The 23,122-nt window shown below is 45.5% G+C and overlaps 1 protein-coding gene across 11 annotated transcripts in view; it reads right to left on the bottom strand.

The window, feature by feature from the left end:
- Hdac4 (histone deacetylase 4) overlaps positions 1-23,122 on the bottom strand; it is a 260,113-nt gene that overhangs the window by 94,749 nt on the left and 142,242 nt on the right. For all 11 annotated transcript variants that reach the window (XM_050163036.1, XM_050163037.1, XM_050163040.1 and 8 more), the window contains one exon: positions 6,924-7,165. In XM_050163036.1, the coding sequence (XP_050018993.1) occupies positions 6,924-7,165 (242 nt within the window). The remainder of the gene's footprint in view (positions 1-6,923; positions 7,166-23,122) is intronic.

Raw genomic sequence — 23,122 nt, 5'->3', positions numbered from 1 at the left:
AGCAGTAAGCAGCACTCCAGTGGATCTATCTTCGCCATTCCCACCTGAAACCAGACACTCAAGCATTAAAAGATAAGCACCTGTGTGGTCCAGCAGTAAGGTCTATAAAAGGAAAGAGACAGCCAGCAGGTGAGCCTGTGCCAGGGATGGAACAGGAGGTGTCCCATGGGCCAGAGCTACAGCATCACTAGGGTACAGGGTATTATGGAGGTGGTCAGGACAGAAATTGCAGAAGCAGCATACAAGATGATACAAGGACAGAGACTCAAAGCAGCACAGCAGCCTGCGTTTTTAGGGTATGATGTGGTGTGTGTGTGTGTGTGTGTGTGTTTTCTCAGGGAGGCTGTGCACCTCCTAGAGTATAGAGCTCTTCCAAGCATCTCCTTACCCATCAACAGCCTAATTCCAGCTTTTCCTTCAAGTTTTAGTTCAGGGTTGTACTCTCCTGCCCATGGTAGCTTACCCTTTAGGTGCCAGCAGGCCTAGACCTCATCATCCTAACATTTAGAAGGTGTCAGAGAACCTAGGAAAGCCATACAACTGATGGCCAGAGGAGGCAAAGAGTGGCTAATGTTAACTGCTTGTGTTCTACCATATCAAGATTTTGTGAGGATTACCAACTTCCACTGTTAGCTGGAAATACACTGGAAGCTCACTCTTGTCTGCAGACATCATAACCCAAGGAGAAAGGAGTTAAAGGACATTTGGGAAACATGAAGCCTGACGCACAGGAGCCTGGAGCTCCTGGCACAAATGAGGCAAAGTCAGGATGGCACCAGACTAGCCATCAGTGTCCTTGGGCAGCAGGTGAAGTTGGATCAGCATGGGGCTGATCTGTACCACTCCTTTGGGCATAAGACTGACCAGGTAATCAGGGACATGACTTCCCAGGCAGCAGACAGAGGCACAGGGTCCTTCCCAATCACAATAGCACCACAGGCAACAAGTCCTTGGCTATTCAGAACAACAGGTAGTTTGAAGACTAATCTTTACTGTCAACTTTATAAGATTTAGAAGTAACAACCCTGGGTGCATCTATGAGGGTGTTTCCAGAAAGATTTAAAAGATGGAAGGTTTGAATGTGATGGCACCATTCCTAGGGCTGGAGCCCCAGATTAAAAAATAAAAAACGGTGAGCATCAGAATTTGTCTCTTACTGATCCTGACAGATCCAATGTGCTTCTGCCACCATACCATGCCTCACTGACCACAGACTGAATCCCTTTATCAACTGTGAGGTGGGATTAATCCCTCACGTTGCTGTTTGTCAGACACCTGTTATAGCAGCAAAAAAAGTGACTATACCTGTAGTAAAGCAGAACAGCACCTTGGTCTGTAGGGCCACAAAACCAAAGTCCCTTTCGGCTGGAGCTGACTACCTGAGTTTGAGTTGTATTCTCTACCTCTTGGACTACAGAGATCTTGGAGACTAGGGCGTGGGAAGGGGCATTCTGATGCTACTGTCCTTCAGAGTGGTGGTCTTGGCTGACAGGAATACAATAATAGGATCCAAGTCAGCACCCTCCACAGCTGCCCACACCTCAAAACAGGGACTGCCCCACGGTGCCAGGGAGGGTTTTTCATAACCTCACAAAACTATGGAAATTTCAGTTAATTCAGGTGAATAATAAAAGAAAAAGATTTTTGTTTGCAGGTAACATCAGTAACCCAGAAGACATGAAAAAAAAAGTTACTATCATAAATTCTATCCAGCTATTCAAGATACCATCAAAGAGTGAACTCCAGAGCTCATTTTTACACTGGCACTATGCGAGCAGTAAAAATAAAAAATGCAGAAACAGATTTATTCACAATAAAAACAAAAATACAAAATATCTCAGATTAAACATTTATATGCGTTAAGTAAAAAACAAAAAATGATTCACTAGAGTAGAAATCTGAATCAAATAACTTGTTTCTTGAGTACAAATTCAATACTAGGAAACCATTACCTAACAATATTAAGTATTTCCCAGCATAATTGTGGAGACTTCATGAGAATGGTTGTGAAGTTCATCTGGGAAAGAAACAGGTCTCATAAGCTGTGGAAATTCTTTGCAGAGGGATAAGGTGTGGGGAGGTGGGCAATCAGACTGAAGTCTGTGGGTACCATTGGATCTGCATGGTGTTAGCATAAAAATATAGCCGTCAGTCTCAAGTCTTTGTGGGTATCGTTGGAGCTGTATGGTACCAGCATAAAGATGTAGCAGTAGTCTAAGGCCAAATGTGGGTACCGTTAGAGCTGCATGGTGCCAGCATAAGAATGTAGCAGTCAGTCTCAAGTCTATGTGGGTATCGTTGGAACTGCACAGTGCCAGCATAAGAATACAGCAAGCTAGATACAGGCGCAGACATAAAATATGCACATGAGAGGGAACAGAGGTGGTATTTTAAATCTCTTCAGAAAGAACATTTGATTCACAATATGACAAGTGGGTAACTACTTTGTATCAAGTGAGAATGAACAGTGGAAGCTGGAATAATGCCCCTTATTCATTAAGAGCACTCCTACACTGATAGTTAAAAGATCAGCAACGCAACTGAAAACAACACAGAAAATAATAGAAGAAATGCAGACAGCCACAAGGCACACAGAGACTGCAGACTATGCCAGCAGTCATGGGTGTGCAATGTGCCAGCTAATTTTCTACTAAGTTTACACAGGCTAGAGTCACCTATGAGGAGGGAACCCACTTGAGAAAATGCTTCCATAACACTGGGCTGTAGGCAAGCCTGTAGTGTATTTTCTTAATGAGTGATTGATATGGGTGAGGCCATCCCTGGGCTGGTAGTCCTAGATTTTATAAAAAAGCAGGCTGAGCAGGCCACAGGGAGCAAGCCAGTAAGCAGCACTCCTCCATGACCTCTGCATCAGCTCTTGCCCTCAGGTTTCTGTCCTAAGTTCCTGTTCTGATACACTATCAATGATAGACTACAGATGTGAAAACATAAGCCAAATAAACCTTTTCCTCCCCAACTTGTTTTTGTTCATGGTGTTTAATCACAGTAATAGTAACCCAAACTAAGATATGCAGGAAATGTGGGAGAGGATAGAGAGGCCAATGAAGTAAGAACAGATGGATCAGGAGTGTCCCTGGTCTTGTCCTTCAGGCTCTAAGAGGAGTGGTCACTGCCTCTTGCTTTGGACACCTGGCTAACATGCTGCAGTACCAGCCCCACAGCAAGTTCTTATGCACAAGCATCTTATATCAAAGCAGTGTGGAAGCTTTTCTCTGCTCTACAGCAATGTGGATACTCTCTAATCTTTCAGTGGCTTCTCTCCCAGCCTCTCAGGATGCATCTATGTCTATCCTAGGCTGCACACCCTGGCATTTTCTGAGTAAGTTGTCTTGGAAAGTCAGTTTCTGTGTCACTCATTTTAGACTGGTCATCAGCCCCCAAGGTTGAGAGACTGGATCTACATAGGAAACTCAATGCCAGGAAAGGGAGAAACTATGAATGCCAGAAAAACCAACAGCTGCATAGCGCATGTATGACAGTCACAGTAATTAAACATTTCTTTAGACAGAAGGACAGATGAGGCATACCAGGCTTAGAAGGAGCAGCCCATACATGTACACTTAGGATGCAGTCAGTGCATGAGCAATCTTCCCCCAAAGGAGAGAATTTCTGTACCAAGTTCTGATGGAGGATAAGGCTAGCCATGTACCTCAGGTCATCTCTGGGGCCTGAAGTCTCTGGAGTAGCAGAGTGGCAGGGCACACTGCTACCTGCTAAACCCACACTACTTTTGAAGTAGAAACACTAAGAACATGTTGTTTCGTGTTCTCTCTCTCTCTCTCTCTCTCTCTCTCTCTCTCTCTCTCTGTAAAAAATACTTCTAAATACTAAAAAATACCGAAAACCCACAAGGTAAACTATTCTAGGCCCGTCTTGATCTTCCATTGTTCCTGGGTCTGAACAACCTTTATAGGGGCAATTTCTAGCTAATGATATAACACTACCCCTCCATTCAGCCTGCACCTGCCCCCCCCCTTCCTTGGGCTGGAGAGAAATTAATGTTACAAGGAAATGAGCAGAAGAACAGGGCTTACAGCAGGGATAGGGTGATTCTAAGAACTACAACCCCTAGAAAGACATTGTTTACCCTAAATTAACACTGAAGTTTTACTTTAAAAACTACTCTTGTTCCAATTATAAATTCCATTCAAATTCACTGATGATTTAATGACACTAATTAGATTGTGTGTTCAAGAAATCTGTCTGACAAACACCACTGCCAAGTGTCGTTAACAATATGATGGCATGAAGAGAGTTTAAACCATCAAAACAAAAGACTGCTAATGCAATGACACAATTATATACTCTAAAGGCTTTTATGGTTTCAATTTTAATGAAGAATTAAAGCACACAAAAAAATGTAACCTTAAATTTCTATGATTCTCAAGTCTTGTCTCAAAGGCTAGCATAGGTTTCTAGGCCTACAGCATCTCTCCTGTGGTCTAGAACTGTGGGGTAGAAAGAAATGCTTCCAAGGACTCATCTGAGCTGACACTAGGCACCAGGATGCTAAGCAAGGAAACCCTGGCTGATGGGACCCTAACTTAAGGGTCTTGTTTATACCTCTTGCTACTGCTCTAAAAACTCACACAGGCAGGGAAATTTACTTCTGAGACTCTTATTGTTTGAACCATGGGAACATCTAATCAATTGACAGAACAAGAACACAAAGCTACTCTTCCCTATACCTGACAAAGCCTCCCACTGCACATCTAGCCCTGTCTTCCTGTCACACTGCACACTGCTGGCAAGGACCCTGTGAGGCTATGGCTCCTGTAGAGAATAAGACAAGCAGCCTGGTGAGATGGCAGTCACCTCCACACCAGGGTCACTGGGTGCCATTACTTGGAATGACTTCTTCTGTTTTCGAGCTGGCACATGGCCCCTGCCTAAGGCCAGCCTCAAACATCCAACCTCAAAACCTCTTGTTTTCTAGTCCTGGAAAACAGGGCCCCATGGGAAGTGGGCCTGGTCATCCACAGCAGAGCACTGAGCAACTGTCAGCAAGGCTTTCTTTCCTAGACCTGATGTTGGCCTCTCCTAGGAGGCGGGAAAGGATTGGGGGTATGAAGAGCCTGTGCTGGTGGGAGATCTTAACCAGCCCACCCCAAACCCAAGAGAACAGAGCAGTAGCAGTAGCAGCAGCAGTAATAGCCCCAGGACAATTAACATAGCAAACATCAAAATACCAAAGACCCTGGCCTCCTTGCAGACAGCTCTCAGAGCTCTGGGTGAGGTTTCCTAGATCCTTTGCCCAACCAGGACAATGTTCTCAGCACACACACTCCTGAAAGGCACCTAGAGTTGTTACTGGGCCTGTGCACCATGGTAAGCAGGGCTCTGTAATTTGTTATCTGAATCAGAAAATAGTCCTGTGCAGCCTCCTCAGCAATCCACATCATGGCTACAGAGGACCCTCCCATGGTTTATGAAGACTGCTCTGGTGATGGCAGCACTGCAGAGGTGGTTAATACAATCCAGGCTCAGGGGTCTTAGATGCAGGGGCTCCATCTTGGTCCTACTGGGTAAGCAAGGTGGTTCTGGTAAAGCACTGCTAGAAGTGAGTAACCACCATATATCCTCCATTGCAAGCCCAGCTAGGCCTCAGATGACACTACCCTGACCAACACAGTGCATCACATGAGACTCAGGGCAGGACCCAGTGGCTGCTCTTGAGTTCCTCACCAGCAAAAAAACACTGTGGCAGAAACCATGATGTGTTGGGTGATTTTGATACACAGCTGTGGGCAACTTGTACAACTGGTATGGGAGGCTTTTGCTTTAATGTGACTATTGCAAAATGTAGTTTCTACTGGACTGATGGAGGAAGGTCATTGGCTAATAAAGAAACTGCCTTGGCCCATTTGATAGGCCTGCCTTTAGGTGGGTGGAGTAAACAGAATGCTGGGAAGAAGAGAAAGTGAGCTCAGACTCGATAGATCTCCTCTCTGGGGCAGACGCGATGAAGCTCCGACCCAGGATGGACGTAGGCTAGAATCTTCCCAGTAAGCGCACCTTGGGGTGCTACACACATAAATAGAAATGGGAAATCAAGATGTAAGAATCAGTCAGTAAGAAGCTAGAGCAAATGGGCCAGGCAGTGTTTAAATGAATACAATTTGTGTGTTGTTATTTTGGGGCATAAGCTAGCCAGGCAGCCGGGAGCTAGGTGGCAGGAATGCAGCCCGCAGCTCCCTATACACTGGACAGTGTGGCTCAGCATGGTTTTCAGTAGAGACATTCCTGGCCTTACAGCCTTACCCTATAACATCTACATGTATGTTTCTTTCCAACTTATTTACTTTTAAATTCTGGGATCAGATTAAGCAACTGTATAGAGTAGGCATTAAAAAGGTCTTTGTTAACAGTTTCTTTTGCAGGCAGTGGGGGAGTCAGTTATGAAAAGTCAGTGGGAAAATCTGAGAAAAACCACAATGAACCCTGAGTCCTCTAAGGTGTCCATCACTTTTTGGCCTGTTTTCCCCCTGGCCATTTTTCTACCTGGGCATGTATTTTTAGAAGACAACTTCTACACCGTGTGTCCTCTGCACAAGCCGTAAGGCCTAGGACATTTGCAGCAACCTTATGGTGAGGGTCACCTGGATTCTGGGCCTTGATACTCTGTGAATAAGACTGGGTCTTGGGGACAGAAGGAATCACATACCACACAGAGGATATATCTAGTTCTCGAGTCTTAGCATTCCATGGATGATGCCAATCCTGGGGACAGAGGAGCAGGTGTCACCTATCTACACCTCAGCACTAGATGAAATCACACCAATCATGGGGAAGAAGAAGCAGGGGTCACCCAGAGGATAGCTGGTCCACATGTCTCAGCACTCCAGTAAACATACCCTGGGCAGAAGGACAGGTATGACACAGAGCCCAAGGATGCTTCTCACCTTGATATGCTCATGCAGCTGGGCCTCATGCTGCCGGGACAGCTGCTCATGCTGCCGCTGGAACTCAGCAATGAGAATCTGCCTCTGGATCTGCTGCTTCTGTTTCAGTGCTAGAAGCTCCTGCTGTAGCTGTTGCTCCCGCAGTGCGGGTTCCAAGGGCAGCGAAAACTGGTGGTCCAGGCGCAGGTCCATGGGTACTGCTGCAGGGGCCACTTGAAGAGGAAGTGCTGTAGCCACGTCCACTATGGAGAGAGCACAACAAAGAAAAGAATGGGTCACTGAGGCAGCAAGGCGAGCCTTGGGGTCTGGGTCCCTTCTTCCCTGTAAAGCCTAGATGTCAACTATCAAGGGATGTTGGTGGCCCAAAGAGCACCTGGTATTCTTTGGCCAATGGTCTGACAGGCTCAAAGTACAAGGCTCAAGGATTCTGGGCTCTGTCCTCAAGCACAAAGATCTCAGGGCAGTGGCAGATCTAGCTAGGAGACATACTTGCACCGAGTTATTACTCTCCACCCTTTGCCAAAGGGGTAGGCCCCACTCTCAAAGGACCCCATTGCAGATCCAAAGGCTCATCTGACGTCATATTGAAAAGTCAATAAAGGGAAACTAGAGTAAAATGCTCTGCTTAGCCATGCAAGGAGCCAAGTGCCAGTACTTGGATGGGCAAACCGCCTGTACTTTGCTTCTGCCCCTTCTCCTAATGAAGCCACTGCAGAGCTATGTATGAGACTCAAGAACAGTGTGTGCCATAGAAGTGGTCCAGATAGACACTCAAGCGGAGAGCCTGTTGCCATGGTAAAATGAGAACCCTCTTGAAAAACATGTTTACCCAACCGACTGCAGCCAATAAAGTGTGCTCCTGGCGGGCAGCATGAGCGTTCATCAGGATGGCTTCTGCACTCACACTGAGCCCATGTTCTGCCAAGGAGAGGCCACCGTGATTCTGATTTAAAGCAGAAGCTGAGTCAGTATCAGTGTTTACTTACAAAATTAATTCCAAATTAAAGCAAGAAAAACAATGTGGAGGAAAGGTAAGCTTTAAGTTACTAACACAGGGTCAGAGAGATGGCTAAGTGTGTGAGTAAAGGAACCTGCCATCACACCTGATAACTTGAGTTCAATCCCCAGCATCCACACAATGGAAGTAGGGAACCAACTCTTGACCGCTATCCTCTAACTTTTACAAGTGTGCCACAGCATGCATGACCTACCTACTCCCCAAAATGCACCTATGCAAACCAATTTTTTTTACAAAAATTTTTAAAACATAATTAATGATAAAAGAATAAATTACCAACTTGTTGAGCAGCCCCTCTCCTGTCAGAGGCTGTTATGAACAGTGTGTTATGCACAGGCTCCTTGGAACTACAACGTTCTAAGCACAGTGAAGTGCTACTACAGTACCTGTTAACAGGCAGCTCTGCAGATGTTCGCTCGGTTAAGGCAAAAAAAAGCCCTGTAGACCCTACCTCCCAGCTGCCCTGTATGTAGTGCTTCCTCTGCCCACACACAAGCACTGAGTCCAAGGAAAGGAGGCAAGAGTACTGCCTTCTGGAAGGGACTCAGTTTAGAGTTCAAGTGCAGCACTGGTAGCAGGTGCCTGACATCCAGCTCCTGGCCCTTGTGCACTTGGCCTTGCCTGCAATTCTTTCTAATCGTGGCTATCCTATACCCTTTCTTCTTGCTAAATTCTTAGGGTTTTCTACTCACAAATTCAGGGGGGTCTTGGACCAAGACCTGCCTGAAGCCCTCTTCCTGGGTAAGCCATGTTTGACAATCTTGAGTACACAGAATTGAGTAAGAAAGTGCCTGTTTCTTTTGGTCCCTGGCATTCCTGTAGCCACTCCTATACAGCAACTCCCAAAGCTGGCCTCAGAGGATCCCTGGTCCCAGGATTCTTCCTTGTCCTTCTAGAGTAAAGATGGAAAGAGATCTAACAGTCACCAGAACCCTGGTGTTCTGCCTCAAGATACAGCTCCCCTAGGAGAGTCCAGGAGACCAAGGAGGAGGAGGAGGTATAGCCATAATGAAGACTCCCTTGGGTTCCCCAATGAAGTGGCCATCTTCCCATCCCAGGCCCCTGCACCAACCTGGCTTGTGATTTGGCCCTGTGGTCACCACTAAATCCTCCAAGACAGACTGACAGAGGGGTAGGAGCAGACAGAACCCAAGAAATACCCAGGCCTTGGGCCAGCAGCCTGCTTAGCTACGAGAACACCCAGCAACCATAAAGCAACTGGAGATCCTCATGTCCAACACAACCCTGCTGTGGCCCATGAAGCTCAGCCAAGACTTCGGCTCCTCATCATCAGTGAGGCAAGGCTTTGGCTACTTACAGGGACGTCTGCACTTTCTGTATCTTGGCTCGAGCTAGGTACACTAGAAGCTTTTTAGTTGATGTATGCTTGCTCCATGGACAGGGCTCTCTCTCACACAGGAACAAGGACTGGCTTACTCGTCTTTCCGTTTTGTCTTTTTTTTTTCTATCTCTTTTATTACAAAATAAAACAAGATGGAAAAATACAAACAATGCAGGTGTTATAAAACAATATTATTTCTATGTTTACCCAGTTTCCCTTTTAAGGATAATATACTCTAGAGGGTAAGGAATTAAAGAGGATGCCTTCGTGAAAGAGTCTCAGGGTGAGCTTCTTCATCAGCGGCCGGCTGTGCTGTCTGACTGAACAGCAGGTAACAGCAGGTACTTCTTGCTGGGGTTTTACCTATCCCTTATTTTGAACTCACAGACATGATCCTTTAACCTGTCAATTTTATGGTTAAATGAGACTGCCTCAAGCTGCCCCTGACTGCCTGGCATAAGTCACATCATCTTTCTTAGTTATAGACACATATGGTCCTTGATAGTGTTAGTTTATGGCCACTTTATTTTAGAATGTGAGTCAACTAGGGGTAAAAACTAGTCTATAATCAATCAATCAATCAATCAATCACTCACTCAATCAATCATATATTCTTGTCTAGTTAAGCAGTGTTAGTTTAGCTTAAATAAAAACCCATGAAAAATTAATGAAACTATGACATTGTCTCACAGTTTGAAAACTATCTTTTCCTGTGTGTTACCTCACTTGGCTCTGGGAAAGAGGGCAGGTGTGACTCCTGCTATAATTTTGCTAACATGACCTAAGATTTATATATTAACAGACTGTATCAAAGATGTTGGGCACAAGAGCATGCTATCTGCCCATTTCTAATTTTCATAGAGAGGTACCATTAGGAATGCCTAACATTTCTTTAGAAAAACAAATACAAAACCTTTAAAAGGATTGCCTTGGTTAACTTCAAGAACATGACAGGCCAATCATTTCTACTAACAAGGATGGTGGGACTAGAGAGATGACTTAGAGCTTAAACGCACTTGACCTTCTAAAGGGCCAGATTTCAGTTTCCAGCACTCATGCTAAGTGGCTCACAACTGCCTATAATAACTCCAGCTCCAAGGGCTCTAACACCTTCCTCTGGCCTCTGTGGGGCACAATTGGTACAGAACTGAATGCTTAGGGTCTAGCAGGGCAGGGTGTGCAGAGGGCAGCTGGGGATGGGATGAACAGCTCCAGGCAGTGGCAAGACCAGGCTGCTCAACTGCTCCTTATCAGTCACAGGGCAGAATGATAACCAGCTGGGGCGATTTCCATAGTAGTACTTTGGCACTGCGGCTAGCCTTAGAGCCTGTTACAAGGAAAGCACATTCACACTTGGTCCAAAGGATACTAATGTGAGTGCGGTAACAACTGAAGCTCTTTCTTCAGCCAGAGGCCAACTATACAGCACTATACAGCACTGATATTCTTTCCATGGCAACATAACCAGTGTAGCTCCTGACCTGCGGGTCAAGGCTGGTCAGCACCCCACCAAGGAATGTAAAAGGGTCACTGGGTTCTCTGAACAACAGTCAGTGTGTGTGACTGAATGTGGGCAGGGTATACTCTGAAGAATGGGGGAGGACACACTCCAAAGGTGCTTGCCATGCACGGAATACAGCTTTGTCGTAACAAACTAAAGCTGAGGACAAAGTGAGCAGATCGTATTGCTTGTTTTGAATTTTGTTGCTTCTTCACTCAATATGCTCAGTTTACTGATGTTTTAGTCCTTAAGGCACTAAATTTAAAGCTGTGTTTGAAACTGTAACCTTGGGTATTTAAGGTGCCCTAAATTTGTAAGCCAGACTGAAAGATGGATGAAATGTTAGCATATCCACCACACAGGATGAACAAGTTAAGACTGCTGGACCCTCTCTTTACTCAAGAGTCACCCATGCTTACTGCCCCAAATGTATCTGAACTTCCTGTACAGGTACCATCCATCCCAAAGGTCAATTTTTGCCCAGATCTTCTTTTGCATTCCTTTATACATGAAATGCATGATGGCCATTCCCTGTTCCCTAACTTCCAGCAGCCCAACAGCTGAAGAGGAAGCAAGGGCAGGACTAGTTCCAAGTCCTCCTGTCCTGGGCTCTGTGCAGGCTACAGATCTCTGGGGGGTAACTACACTGGGGGGTTGAAGAGAAAGGGGTATCACTTCCACAGTTCAAGCAACATGAAGCAAGAAAGACCCATGTGAGAGGCCACTGAGCCCACTCCTCAAGTCCACAGTGGGCCTGGGCTCAACTGTTCTACATGAAGAGCAGAGGGAGTGGTGCTGGGAGCCAACACTGTCTTCAGTGAAGTCTGCCAGTGAGCTGCAAGAAGCATCTCCAAGTGTTGGGAAGGGACAGAAACACTGCCTTGACCTGCGTCCCAAAGTGCCAATTAGAACTTCACTCTTGGCTACAGAAATTGAAAGGAAGCAGAAGATTAAAGGTCCTTTGTTACCTGCAACTCACATCCCATAGCTAGCTACTGTTGTTGCTTCCTCTCAAGTAAGGTCACTTTGGCAGACACAGAATGAGGCCTGGAATCCACACAACAAGCAAGGAGACTAGGCCAAGGGCTCTTGAGAACATAGCCTGCCACCCCCACAACCATCATCAGGAGGCCAAGAGGCGTGGCTGTAGCCTAGCTCAAGTGCCAGTTGCAGAGACCGAGGCCATGGTCCCCATTCACTCATGAGAGCATGGCCCTGGCAGTTGCGTCAAGAATGACTTGTGCTATTTCTGTATCAAAACCACTGGAAATGCCACGAGTTCCCAACAGTGACTGTTGGGCTTTTGACCCAGGACTCCACAAGAAGAAAACGAAATCCTCTCTTCTTAAAGAACACAGAATCAAAACAAAACCGCCTGTATTCTCAGGAATATTCTATGGAGGGCTGAAAACTCCTCCATAGGCTGTGCTTTGAAAAGCTTATCAATACAATTGGACCTATGACGTCAGTGAGGACACAAAGACCACATTCAGTGCTCTAAGGAGAAAGACAGGTCTGCTGGGAGCAAGCCCTCCTACAGGAAAAGCCTCCTGCTCTCCCTCCCAGTCCTGCTTTCCATTACGTGGGTCACTCCTCTCTCACTGACACCACTTCACACCATCACACAGACACAGAAAGAAAGCAGCTCTGTTCAGGAAACACACGAGAGCCGAGGGTCGCCTCAGTAAAGAATAACTCATTCAGCTCCAGGGAAAAATAATAGATATTTCAACTATGGAACCATGGCTTCCTCTCACTGACATTTGCCTGTATGGGGGTGGGGAGAGTTACTCTAACTCTTGCTGGCTTATGACCCTTCCCTGGAATGTTCATCTTCAAGTGTTTGGGGGCAACTTCAAAAGCACACAAAACAAGGCCAGAGAAATGGCTTAGAGGTGGATGTAAAGAGCTGAGTTCCAGCCTCTGACCACATGGTGGAAGGAAAACCAATGAGTACAATGGACATGCATACACAAAATAAAGAACTGCTTTTTCGGAGTACACAAATCAGAGAGAACCATGCAATGGACCCCTCCACAGGGTCCTTCACATACCTTCTCCACATCTATCCATACTTCTTCCTTCACACCATTTTAACCATACACATCTGGAAGATTCTTATAGAACAGTAAGATACTGTCAGCATATCCCAATAAATTTGTAAGAATTCCATGTTATCAGCATCAGAAAGTCACCCACTCTTTAGGGTCTTATGCTCTATTTGAATCAGGACCTAGTTAGATCAAGCACTGCCAGAAAACGATATCTGCCAAAGCCACTGTAATCTACCAGCATATGTGAAGGTACACACACATGTTTACATGAGCGCCAGTGTGTGTGCACATGCACACACATGCACGCACGCACACACACACAAACACATACACACACAGCCAGCTGGAGATGCTGGCTACCTGCCCTGTACTTCTACTGATGACACTTGCCTAGATCAATGAACTCCGGCCCCGGCTTTCTGTCAACTGTATGTTCTTAGGGCCTGGCGGATTTGGCTGTGATTTTCTAGCAAGAGCTGGGGTGCCTGGTGACAGGCGACTGAGACAGCCCAGGTGGGTGTTAGTAGCTAACCATGACTGCTGCCAATAGCACTCTTCTGGTTCTTCAGTTGCTTCTTCATGTGTTTGTTGGGGTCTTTCTATAAAAGCTCTCAGTCACTGACAAAGAGTTTTATAAGACAGGCAGGACAAGCGCTTACCCCCCCCCCCTTTTTTGGTCTAAGTTTAAAAATGATGAGTGGTCTTGCAGTGTGGGTGGCATATTTTACAATGTCCTATGTTGTAATGACCTGTGTCCCTCTTAGCTGCATATCTCAAAGATACTCCAACAGTCCTGTCCTCAGTCACAGGGAGTCTTGGGGTTGGCCCAAGTTCTGAACCACAGAGGTTTCAGAATATTCTGATGGGACATGATGGCCTGTTCTTAAAACATTTTCTAGCCTTGATGTGTGTCACATGTTTAGCAATCAGACTGGCTACTGGGGTGAGTGCTATTACGGGGTGGGACGTAGGACATACTATGTTCTTCTGTCATTCCTGCACATTTCTAAAGTGAATGAAACTGCACGTGTGTTCCATCCTCCTTTTGGAACTTCAGAGCACACAACTTATTAAAACTATCACTCACAAAGACTGAAAAGCCCTATCTAGACTCCACTCAAAATTCTGATTTATCTGCAATATCCTCTCACCCAAAGATGTCTGAAATGGAATTCCGATTATTTACTGTGCATGCAGGTGCAGATGTACGGAGGAGGTAGGGTGGAAATGTCGAAAGCACTTTCCGAGGCAAACGTCTAAGAATGTTTTGTAGGGAGCAGGCACAACACAGTGGCATTCCCTGAGGCTCACAGACAGGGAGGTCTTCTGTAACAACTTTCTTTGCCTCACTGCAACGCTTATATGTAATGCTAAGAAACCCTGTTAACAATTCACCAGAATAGAAATCATGCTTGAAAAGGAAAACAGTGATGATGCAAACAGAGAAAGCTTTGTGTTCTTTTCTTTTCGGCTGAAACCAAAATGTAAAGAAAGGTATTTGTGGGTGCATATATGGGAAGGTTTCCATTTGGCACTAGGCAGGAGAGACACATACTAAACACAGCTTATATTACATGTAATCTCTGAGCCGAGTCTTCCATTCCAGAAGCCAGTAACAGGCAGCACACTTTTCTAGGCACGGATTCACCTCGCATTTCTGTCTTCTGGAATGGAAAGTAAGAAACACTGCTCCAGCTGGAAACAGGCAGCCCCCTTTTCTTCCTGTTATCATGGTCCATACCATGCCTTGTCTGTAGGTTGGCCTGCTGGAAACTATATGCATGTGTATATTGACTTATTCATGTGCATAAGGATTCCACAGAAGTCAGTGCAACTGTGTGCTATCAGGCACATGGGAAATGTAAGACATGTTGCTTAGATAAACTGCTCATGGACCACAAGCCCAGAAAAGGCCCCGGCATCAGGAATCCTAAGGAATATGTACAAGCCAAGGACAGCTAGGACTCACAGCTTAGCCAGGGCAGCAATTCTTAGGGTGGGCAGAGGCAGGGACCAAGCCAAGGCCCAGACCCCATCATTCCACTGCTGCCAGCTAGCTAGCCACTGGGGCCCCCACTGCACTGACAGAATCTGGGAACCCTACAGATTGAGAGTCCACGTTCTGGAACCGATATTCCACTATGACACACCTCCCTTTCAGCAGAAATGTCTGATAAAACACCAGCTGAGTCCCTCACTAAATGACCTGCAGGAGGGCTTGCCTGGCCACGGGCACCTCCTTTTAGCTGAGACTTGGGTTCTATTCTTAACCAGAGGCTGATTCTCAACTACTGCTGGGATAGATCGCCTGCAGCTTGAGGACCACAGATGCATTCTCTTTCCTGAACAGCTCCTGTGCTCAGGAGTAGCCACCTACTTACCCAACCCTAGGAAAAACAGGAACAGCAGGAAAGTCCTGCCCAACCCTACTGTAGACTGGAGGTGAAAATGTTATTTTCACTACCGAAACAAAAGGCTACATTAACACCAGGTGTATCTCCCTCCCAGCCAGTGCTTACCTCATTCACTTGCACCACTCTCCTAAATAAAGGACATGTTTTTCCAGGCAGAAAAAGGCCCAAGTGAACCACAAACAAAGGGCGGTGTCATCACACTGGGCCAAAAGAGCTGTTGCCAAACAAGGTGATCCTCTGTGGGTTTGTGCCTTTCGTATTCAGTGGGGTGATCCTCCATGGCCTCCTGCAGACAGCCATAGAACACAAGGCCAGAGAGTGGCAATACCCACATCTGGGAGCTGACTCACAGGGTCTAGAGGCAGGAGACCTGTTCTTCAAGATTTCCAGTATGGAACTAAGATACAAGAAGACACGCAGGCATAGAGATGGCAAGGCAGTGGCAGGCCATGGACCCTGGAGCCAGGTTTGAGATCAAATCTAGGTCCATGTTTCTGAAACATAGGACTCTGTCCTATGTCAATCAGTAATAAAGGATACCCCCTCAGCCCAAAGGAACACTGATCTTCTGTAGGAAGTGCTGGGCATGGAGCTGGCACTGGTGTGCAGTCTGGCTCCACACCTGTACCAGGACATACTCTGGGAAAGGCACCATCCAGTCTGTAGCAAACAAGAGAGGCAGCAGAGGGCCGCTTAGTGAAACTGTACAGCTGGGCCTCAGTATTCTTGATACTTGCTAGCTAGAAAGTGGGTCAAGAAAACACTTCTCTGCATAGAGGTGAGCAAGATGGCAGCCAGGATATCTGGGAGAGTCTGGGAAGGGCAGAGGGTTATATTGAACTGTTTCTGGTTACATGAATTCATGAATGAAAAGCTTACTAACAAAAACAGGGGCAGGGCGAGCCCACACAGCCTGTAGGACAGCCAGCTGCCATTCAGCTAGATTTAGTCGTACTCATGCAGGTAAGAGAGCTGGAACAGCTAACACATCTGAAGTGCCCAGCTCAGACAGCCAGCTCTCCAGGTAGCATGGTGAGCTGTCTGAGGGAAAGCCAAGACAACATCTGAGGCCCAGAAAGCATCAGAGACAGGGGAATGTCCCGTGGGCAGCCCTCTTGAGAGAGAGGACATGGAAACAGATAGATCTGGAAAGAATTCCCTACCTCCTTTTTAATAATCCATTTTAGGTTGACACAAGGGCCAGGAATTAACAGACAAAGACTGAAACCTTCCATTCACATACTATCCAGAAGCCAGGTAGTCTGACTGGCACACACAATAAGCACGCTTGAGTGTCTTTTCTACTTTCTACTTACCAACAGTATGTGTTCTTTGGCCTTAATGCTGCTCTTAAACTGGAGCAGCCTGCAGTTTGCCAACAAAAGGGGTCAAACAGCCAAGAACTGCTTTCTTTAATAGGTATGGTGGTGGCTGCTGAAACCCAGGCATAAAAAGGGGAAGGAAAAGAAAAGATGGCAGTGATGTTCTGGACTCCTAGAGGCAGTCCAAATCTCAGGAGACCCAAGACAGGTGGAGAATGAGTCCCTCAAAGATGGAACTCATCAAATACGTGTCATGTCACCTCTGTCTCAGGACCACACCAAACTCGTGGATGGAACAACCCTATCCTTAACCACCTCAGACAGCTGGCCTTAAGGCAGGTTCCTTTGACTACACATGATATGTACTGAGCACACAGTGATAGGTGGCCAAGAGCCAAGGGGGTATAGAAGCGAAGTTCCTCACCAGCCTACCTTATGTAAGCAGAATTTGGGCCCTCCAGTTTTGTCAGGCACCAGCAACACTAAAGAAGTGAAGAAGGCTTTCCTTGCCCTAAGTCTACAGTCCCTGGTTAGGTGTCTGACGTCAGAGAGACTGATGCAGTCCAACACTCCCCGCCCCTGCTGGGAAATAAAATGCTCTCTGTAGTAGAGGAGAATGAGAGGAAGAGAAGCAGAATCCAGGCTACCTTCACATTCCTGGCTGAGCCATGGTCTAGAAGCACATAGTAATGCGGCTTCTGTGAGGCTGGGACTTGCTGAGGCCACACGAAGGAAACCAGCTCTGTGCAACAGTCTGCAGCCTCTGGCCAATATACAGTGTGCTCGAGTTCAAGCAGAGGGTCCAACACCCCAGTCACAGTCCAGTGGGAACTCAGCCTGAATCTCAAGAAAACAGGAAACTGAATGCACCAAGTTCCACTGGAAAGGTGCCAGTCTGGAAGGTTCTAGAACAAAGTGAAGACCTTGGGCAAATAGCTGGAGTAAGAGGCACTGACCAAAGGGTTCTTGGCATCTGCCAACCAAAGAAATCTGCCAACATTGCTGCCCTTAGAATGCCTGTTTTGGGAAGAACAATGTGGTGATTCTGTTGTATGCTCACAAAGGGGCTGAGAGCTGAGGACTGCCCAGGACCAGGCCAGGCCCACCATGAGGGAGCTGTCTTTTCTTTCAACAGCTAGAAACGGTGACATGCTGAGTACCTGCCCATGCCTTCTGGGACAGACTCACCCAAGTTTCCTCTGCAGCCCCAATGGAAAGCCTGTGTGCTCTGAGGAAGTCTTGGCATGCCTTCCTCTAACCTCAGAAGCCCAAAGCTTCTTGGGAGTTCCAGTGTCCCATAGCACACCCAAGACTCCACAGTCTAGGGACATGGTGAGGCTCTCCTTTCTCGTCTACCCACTCATTTCCCTGTACACTCAGTCTTTCCGCCTGGCCATCCCACATGGCAGGAAGAGGCATGCCAACGTATGTCTCAGTCCTGGAATTCAGGTTCCAGAGTCGGAGCTTGGATCTGCCAGAGCTCTTGAGAGGCAAGATTAAAAAAAAAAAAAAAAGGAGGAGGAGGAGGAGGAGGAGGAGGAGGAGGAGGAGGAGGAGGAGGAGGAAGAGGAGGAGGAAAGAAAACCACAACAGCTAAAAATTTCCAAAGTGGAAGATAAACACCTACAGACATTGAAAACACAACCAAGTGGAAAAATATAATACATTAAGACAGTCTCACAAAGGAACCACAGAGCCCCCAATACAAAGTTGACCCCCCTCCACAATGTGAAAGTGAGCTCTTCCTAAAGAGGGGCCATGGTAACAGGAGCAAGAACATGGGCTCATGGCTGGGGACACATTAGAGAGACAGCAGAGATGAACACAGAAGCAACACTGACACATGTGGCCTTAAGTCAAGAAGCTGCAAGTGATGGACACCCCAATGAAGAAGCCATGGGCACTGAAGTGTGGACAAGGTATGGTAGAGGTAGCTCTAAGAAACAAGCTAAAGAGGACAGGTTCCCTTGGTCAGGAGATATCCAGAGGCCATTAAACCTGACAACAAGAGGTGTATGGAAAAGGTTGAGGAAGGCAGAGGTGAGGCAGGAGAATTCTGAAGCAGCAGCATAGCTGGGGTCCCATGGGACAACTACTGCTTCAAAGTAATGCCATACGGAGTGGAGTGGAGTGGGGTGGGATGCGAGCCACAGAAGATTGTAAGTGGAAAGAAAGCCCCCTCTGCTCCTGACTCCAGAAATGCACACCTGGCCACTTCCAGGCAGAAACACATAGTTAAATCCAGAAGTCTACCACAATTAATCTCCATCTAGTTGGTCTCTAGACCCAACTTCCAAATGAGAGGCAACAGGAAACAAAGATCTTTCAAATGATAGGATAGGGATGAACCCAAGCAAAGCATGGAACACAAAATTCCACTACAAGACTAACCACCTCCTGCAGATAAATCTCAAGAACACAGAAAAAAATAAGATAGGGAGGAGAAGACTATGGATTAACCAGGATATACGCTATGTACCAGCCACTAGGATGCTACATGCACCCCGAGGCAAACAGCAAACTAAACTAGTGCAGATATCCCTAGGGACATACAAACGTTGGGTGAACATTTGATATGAAAGAGCTGTCACTCTTATCTAAGCCTGAAAATGGTACCAATGGTATTGTACATGCATTAGAAAAAAAAAAAAAGACCCCTGTGCTGGTGGCCATGGCACATCTAGCACTGTGGGCAGAAGCAGAATGACTGAGTTCAAGACTAGCCTTGTCTATATACCAAGATCCAGGCCAGTCGAGGATCCATCAGAAGACTCTGTTAAGCAAGCAAGCAAGCAAGCAGTCAAGTGTGTATGTGAGAGAAAGAGGTATCTCAGTGTGTAAAGGTGCTTGTTGACAAGCCTGATGACCCAAGTTTGATTCCTGGAACCATAAAGAAGAAAAGAATGAACTTTCACAAGTGTATCATGTACAACAAACAAAAAAGACGGTATTTCTCTTTGGTGGACAAATGAGCAAAGCAGGAACATCATCTCTGACAATAAGGATACAGATTTATAAGATAGAGCTATCATCAAAAAATTAGACAATATCAGAACAAATGCAGAAACAAAATATATGAATGAAGAGAGAAAAACATTCACTGCATGTTCACGCACCAACAAGTTAAAAAATAGATTCTCTGAAATGACTAGGAAGATGACAAACTTCTAATAACAAGGATTCGGAAAAGAAAGAAAGTCACGAATTAAAAACTAAGAGACAAGACAGAGCATGTGGCAGTGAGTGAGCATATGCCACATGATGGGGCTCCATCTCAGGAACTGCACAAACATTTTTATTTACACATATACATACATAAAAAGTTAGAAGCTAAAAAAAGACCAGTTACTTCAAATACGGCAGACATTTAAACCAATTCATTTTAAAGTCAGTGTAAAATAGGCACATTTCTAGAAAACATTAACATTCTAAGGTTGATAGACAAAAAAAGGCCAAAATAGTTCTATACTAGCATCATAATTTGAGACAATATTTCAAAATCTTTCCACAAAAATCATCCCCATGGCATTCCTAGAAAAGTTCTAACCAACTGATCACCATTTTAAATAAAACTCTTCAAAGAAATATAAAAGTGTTTGGAGCCCTAGCTTATCCTACCAGGGAACAGAAATCTTCATTACAGAACTATATGAAGACATTGTGAGAAAGGAAGAATGATTCTGGTCTCGGCCACAAAATTCTCAAGTGACACTAGCCAGCTTGCCCCAGTAGTCTATAAGAATCTAATGGACTCACATAAGAGAGTTAAACCAAGCAGCAGTACACCACTGAAGACACACAGGAATGAAGTCACTGCACTGTAATTGAGAGCATAAGATAAAGCTAGGAAAGAGCATCATCCATAAAATCTCAGCAAACATGGCTTTTGGTCTGAAGAAAGTAGAAGAGAATATTCCCAGGGACTGACAGGAACCACTGGAGATCACTGTGCAAAAGACGAAAGACTTATTAAGCATGCTGTCACATAGGGCTATTTTTGTGGATAGGAACACAACTGTCTCTACTCATGCTTTACACCATAACAAATCCTACATGTACCAATACTCAAAGTGAAGGAAAATCTGATGACTTTCAGAGAATGTTAGTGAAAACATCCTCATATCTCATAAATGAACTCAAGATGTAGGAGCCTCTTGCCATGAAAGATTAAAACAATCTGAAGAGCAGGCCAGCCTCAGAAGACTCTGACACACGCCAAACCAGCTGTCTTAGTTAGGATTTCTATTGCTGTGATAAAACACGACCAAAAGCAAAGTGTGAAGGAAAGAGTTTATTTCTTCATCATACAGCTGATAGTCCTCACCCAGAAGTCATGGCGGCAGGAACTGATGTAGACACCATGGAAGAGTGTTGCTTACTGGCTTGTTCCCTCTTGCCTTCTCAGCCTGCTCTTATACAACCCAGGACCTCCTCCTGCTCAGGGTAGTACCACCCACAAAGAACTGCGCACTCCCATATCAATCACTAATTAAAATAACACATTATGGATTTGCTTACAGGCCAATGTTCTGGAGGCATTTTCTCAACTCAGAGTCCCTCTTTCCAAATAACTCTAACTTATGTCAATCTGACAACAAACTAGCCAGAATACTAGTCCTTACCAAAGGTCTGCTCTCAGCACAGAAGCAAATTCTGTATGGCAGTATGACCGAAAGGCTCAGAGGGAAGACACTCAAAGATGAAAGGAGGAACCACAGGTCTAACCACCACTGGTAGTTTGGTGATTGCAGACTTATGTATCGGTCCATGCCCTCCAGTCTTACAGCTATACCTTCAGAAAGTACCAAGTGCTGCAGAAGCATTGAGTGCTGTCATGGGATGTAGAGCCTTCCGGAAAACACTTGTTCTCTCAGAGAACTTAGTTTTGGTTCTAGGACCCAATGCTGTGACTGAGAGGTAGCCGCAAGGATTTAAACAGTAGAAGTTTGGACCACAGAGTGACCATGGAGTGGGGAGCTGGTTTAATAGGAACAGTGGGATCAGTCTTGCAAGTTAACATCATCTGGCACTATCACATGCAATGGTCCAGCTTTATTTAAAAACACTTTCTCACAGAAAGTATATTACATTTGTTTTTTCTCTATACTCTACATCAGATGGATTACACCAATTGATTTTTTTTCTTATAGTTTATTTAACTTTTATTTTATGTGCATTGGTATGAAGGTATCAGATCCCCTGGAACTGGATCTTCAGACAGCTGTTAGCTGCCATGTGGGTGCTGAGAATTGAACCCGGGTCCTCTGGAAGAGTAGTCAGTGCTCTTAACCACTGAGCCATCTCTCCAGCCCCACCAAAAAATTGATTATTTTTACAGTCTTATTATATAATCTGCATAAAATAAAATCCACCTATGCTAGATGTGCAGTTTATTGAGTTTTGGTACATGCATATACATTTCATTTTAAACCAACCTACTAGAAATTAAGTTGAGTAAAAACTTCTAAAACATATACATGAACTTATTTTTTTCCTTGATCCCATTTTGTATAAATACAGAACTCTGTTTTTCACAGTCAAAATCGCCAAATAATACAACTCAGCTCAGAATACTGGACATAGTCCCCTGTATCTTCAGGCGGGCGCTTTCCCATGCTTCTTAGAGGATGGCTCAACTACTCAGTGTGGTCCAAGATGACTGCGCTGGCTAATTTTATGTCAACTTAACACAGGCTTGCGTCATCTGAGAGGAGGGAACCTGGTTGAGAAAATACCTCCATAGCACTGGGCTGTAGGCAAACCTACAAGGAGGAGTTCTTAACCTGGAGGTCAAACAATCCTTTCATAGGGATCACCTGAGATCATCAGAAAACACAGACATTTACATTATGATTCGTAATAGTAGCAAAATTAGCTATAAAATAGGAACAAAAATAATTTTATGGCTGGGGATACCACAACATGAGGACCTGTATTAAAAAGTCAAAGTATTAGGAAGGTTGAGAATCACTGCTGTAGAGCATTTTCTTAATTAGTGCTTGACAGGGAAGACCCAACCCATTGTGGTTGGTGCCATCCCTGGGTTGTGGTCCTGGGTTCTATAAGAAAGCAGGCTGAGCAAGCTGGGGTGAGGTCAGTAAACAGCACCCCCTCATAGCTTCTGTATCAGCTTCTGCCTCCATTCCTGCCCTGCTTGAGTTCTTACCCTCATTGCTTTTGATGATGAACTTTTACATGTGAATGAAATAAACCCTTTCCTCCCCAACTTGCTTTTTTTGGTCATGGTGTTTTCAGCATAGCATGACCCATAAAATGGCCCAACCCCTTACAGTCTCCTTGCCAGGCTTACTAAGCAAAGATACAGGAATGGAGCACACAGCTGACTTTATCCTAAGGTGGGAGAAATGCCAACAAATCTGCACTGGAACATGCCATGCCTTTCTGTCCCTGTCTCACCTCTCTATGTGCTGTACTGCTAGCTGGAGTTCCCCAGCAGCTCCGATTTGCTGAGGAGCTAACACTGCAAAGACAGGATTAAATTCCCAGCAGGGGGCTGCAGTGTAATTTAGTGCTACAGGCTCCCCACC

This window comes from Alexandromys fortis, unplaced genomic scaffold (assembly GCF_014885135.2).
Source record: "Alexandromys fortis isolate MF-2015 unplaced genomic scaffold, M_Fortis_MF-2015_v1.1 scaffold_139, whole genome shotgun sequence".
NCBI classification, from domain to species: Eukaryota; Metazoa; Chordata; class Mammalia; order Rodentia; family Cricetidae; genus Alexandromys; species Alexandromys fortis.
This window is presented reverse-complemented; position numbering and strand designations above follow the sequence as displayed.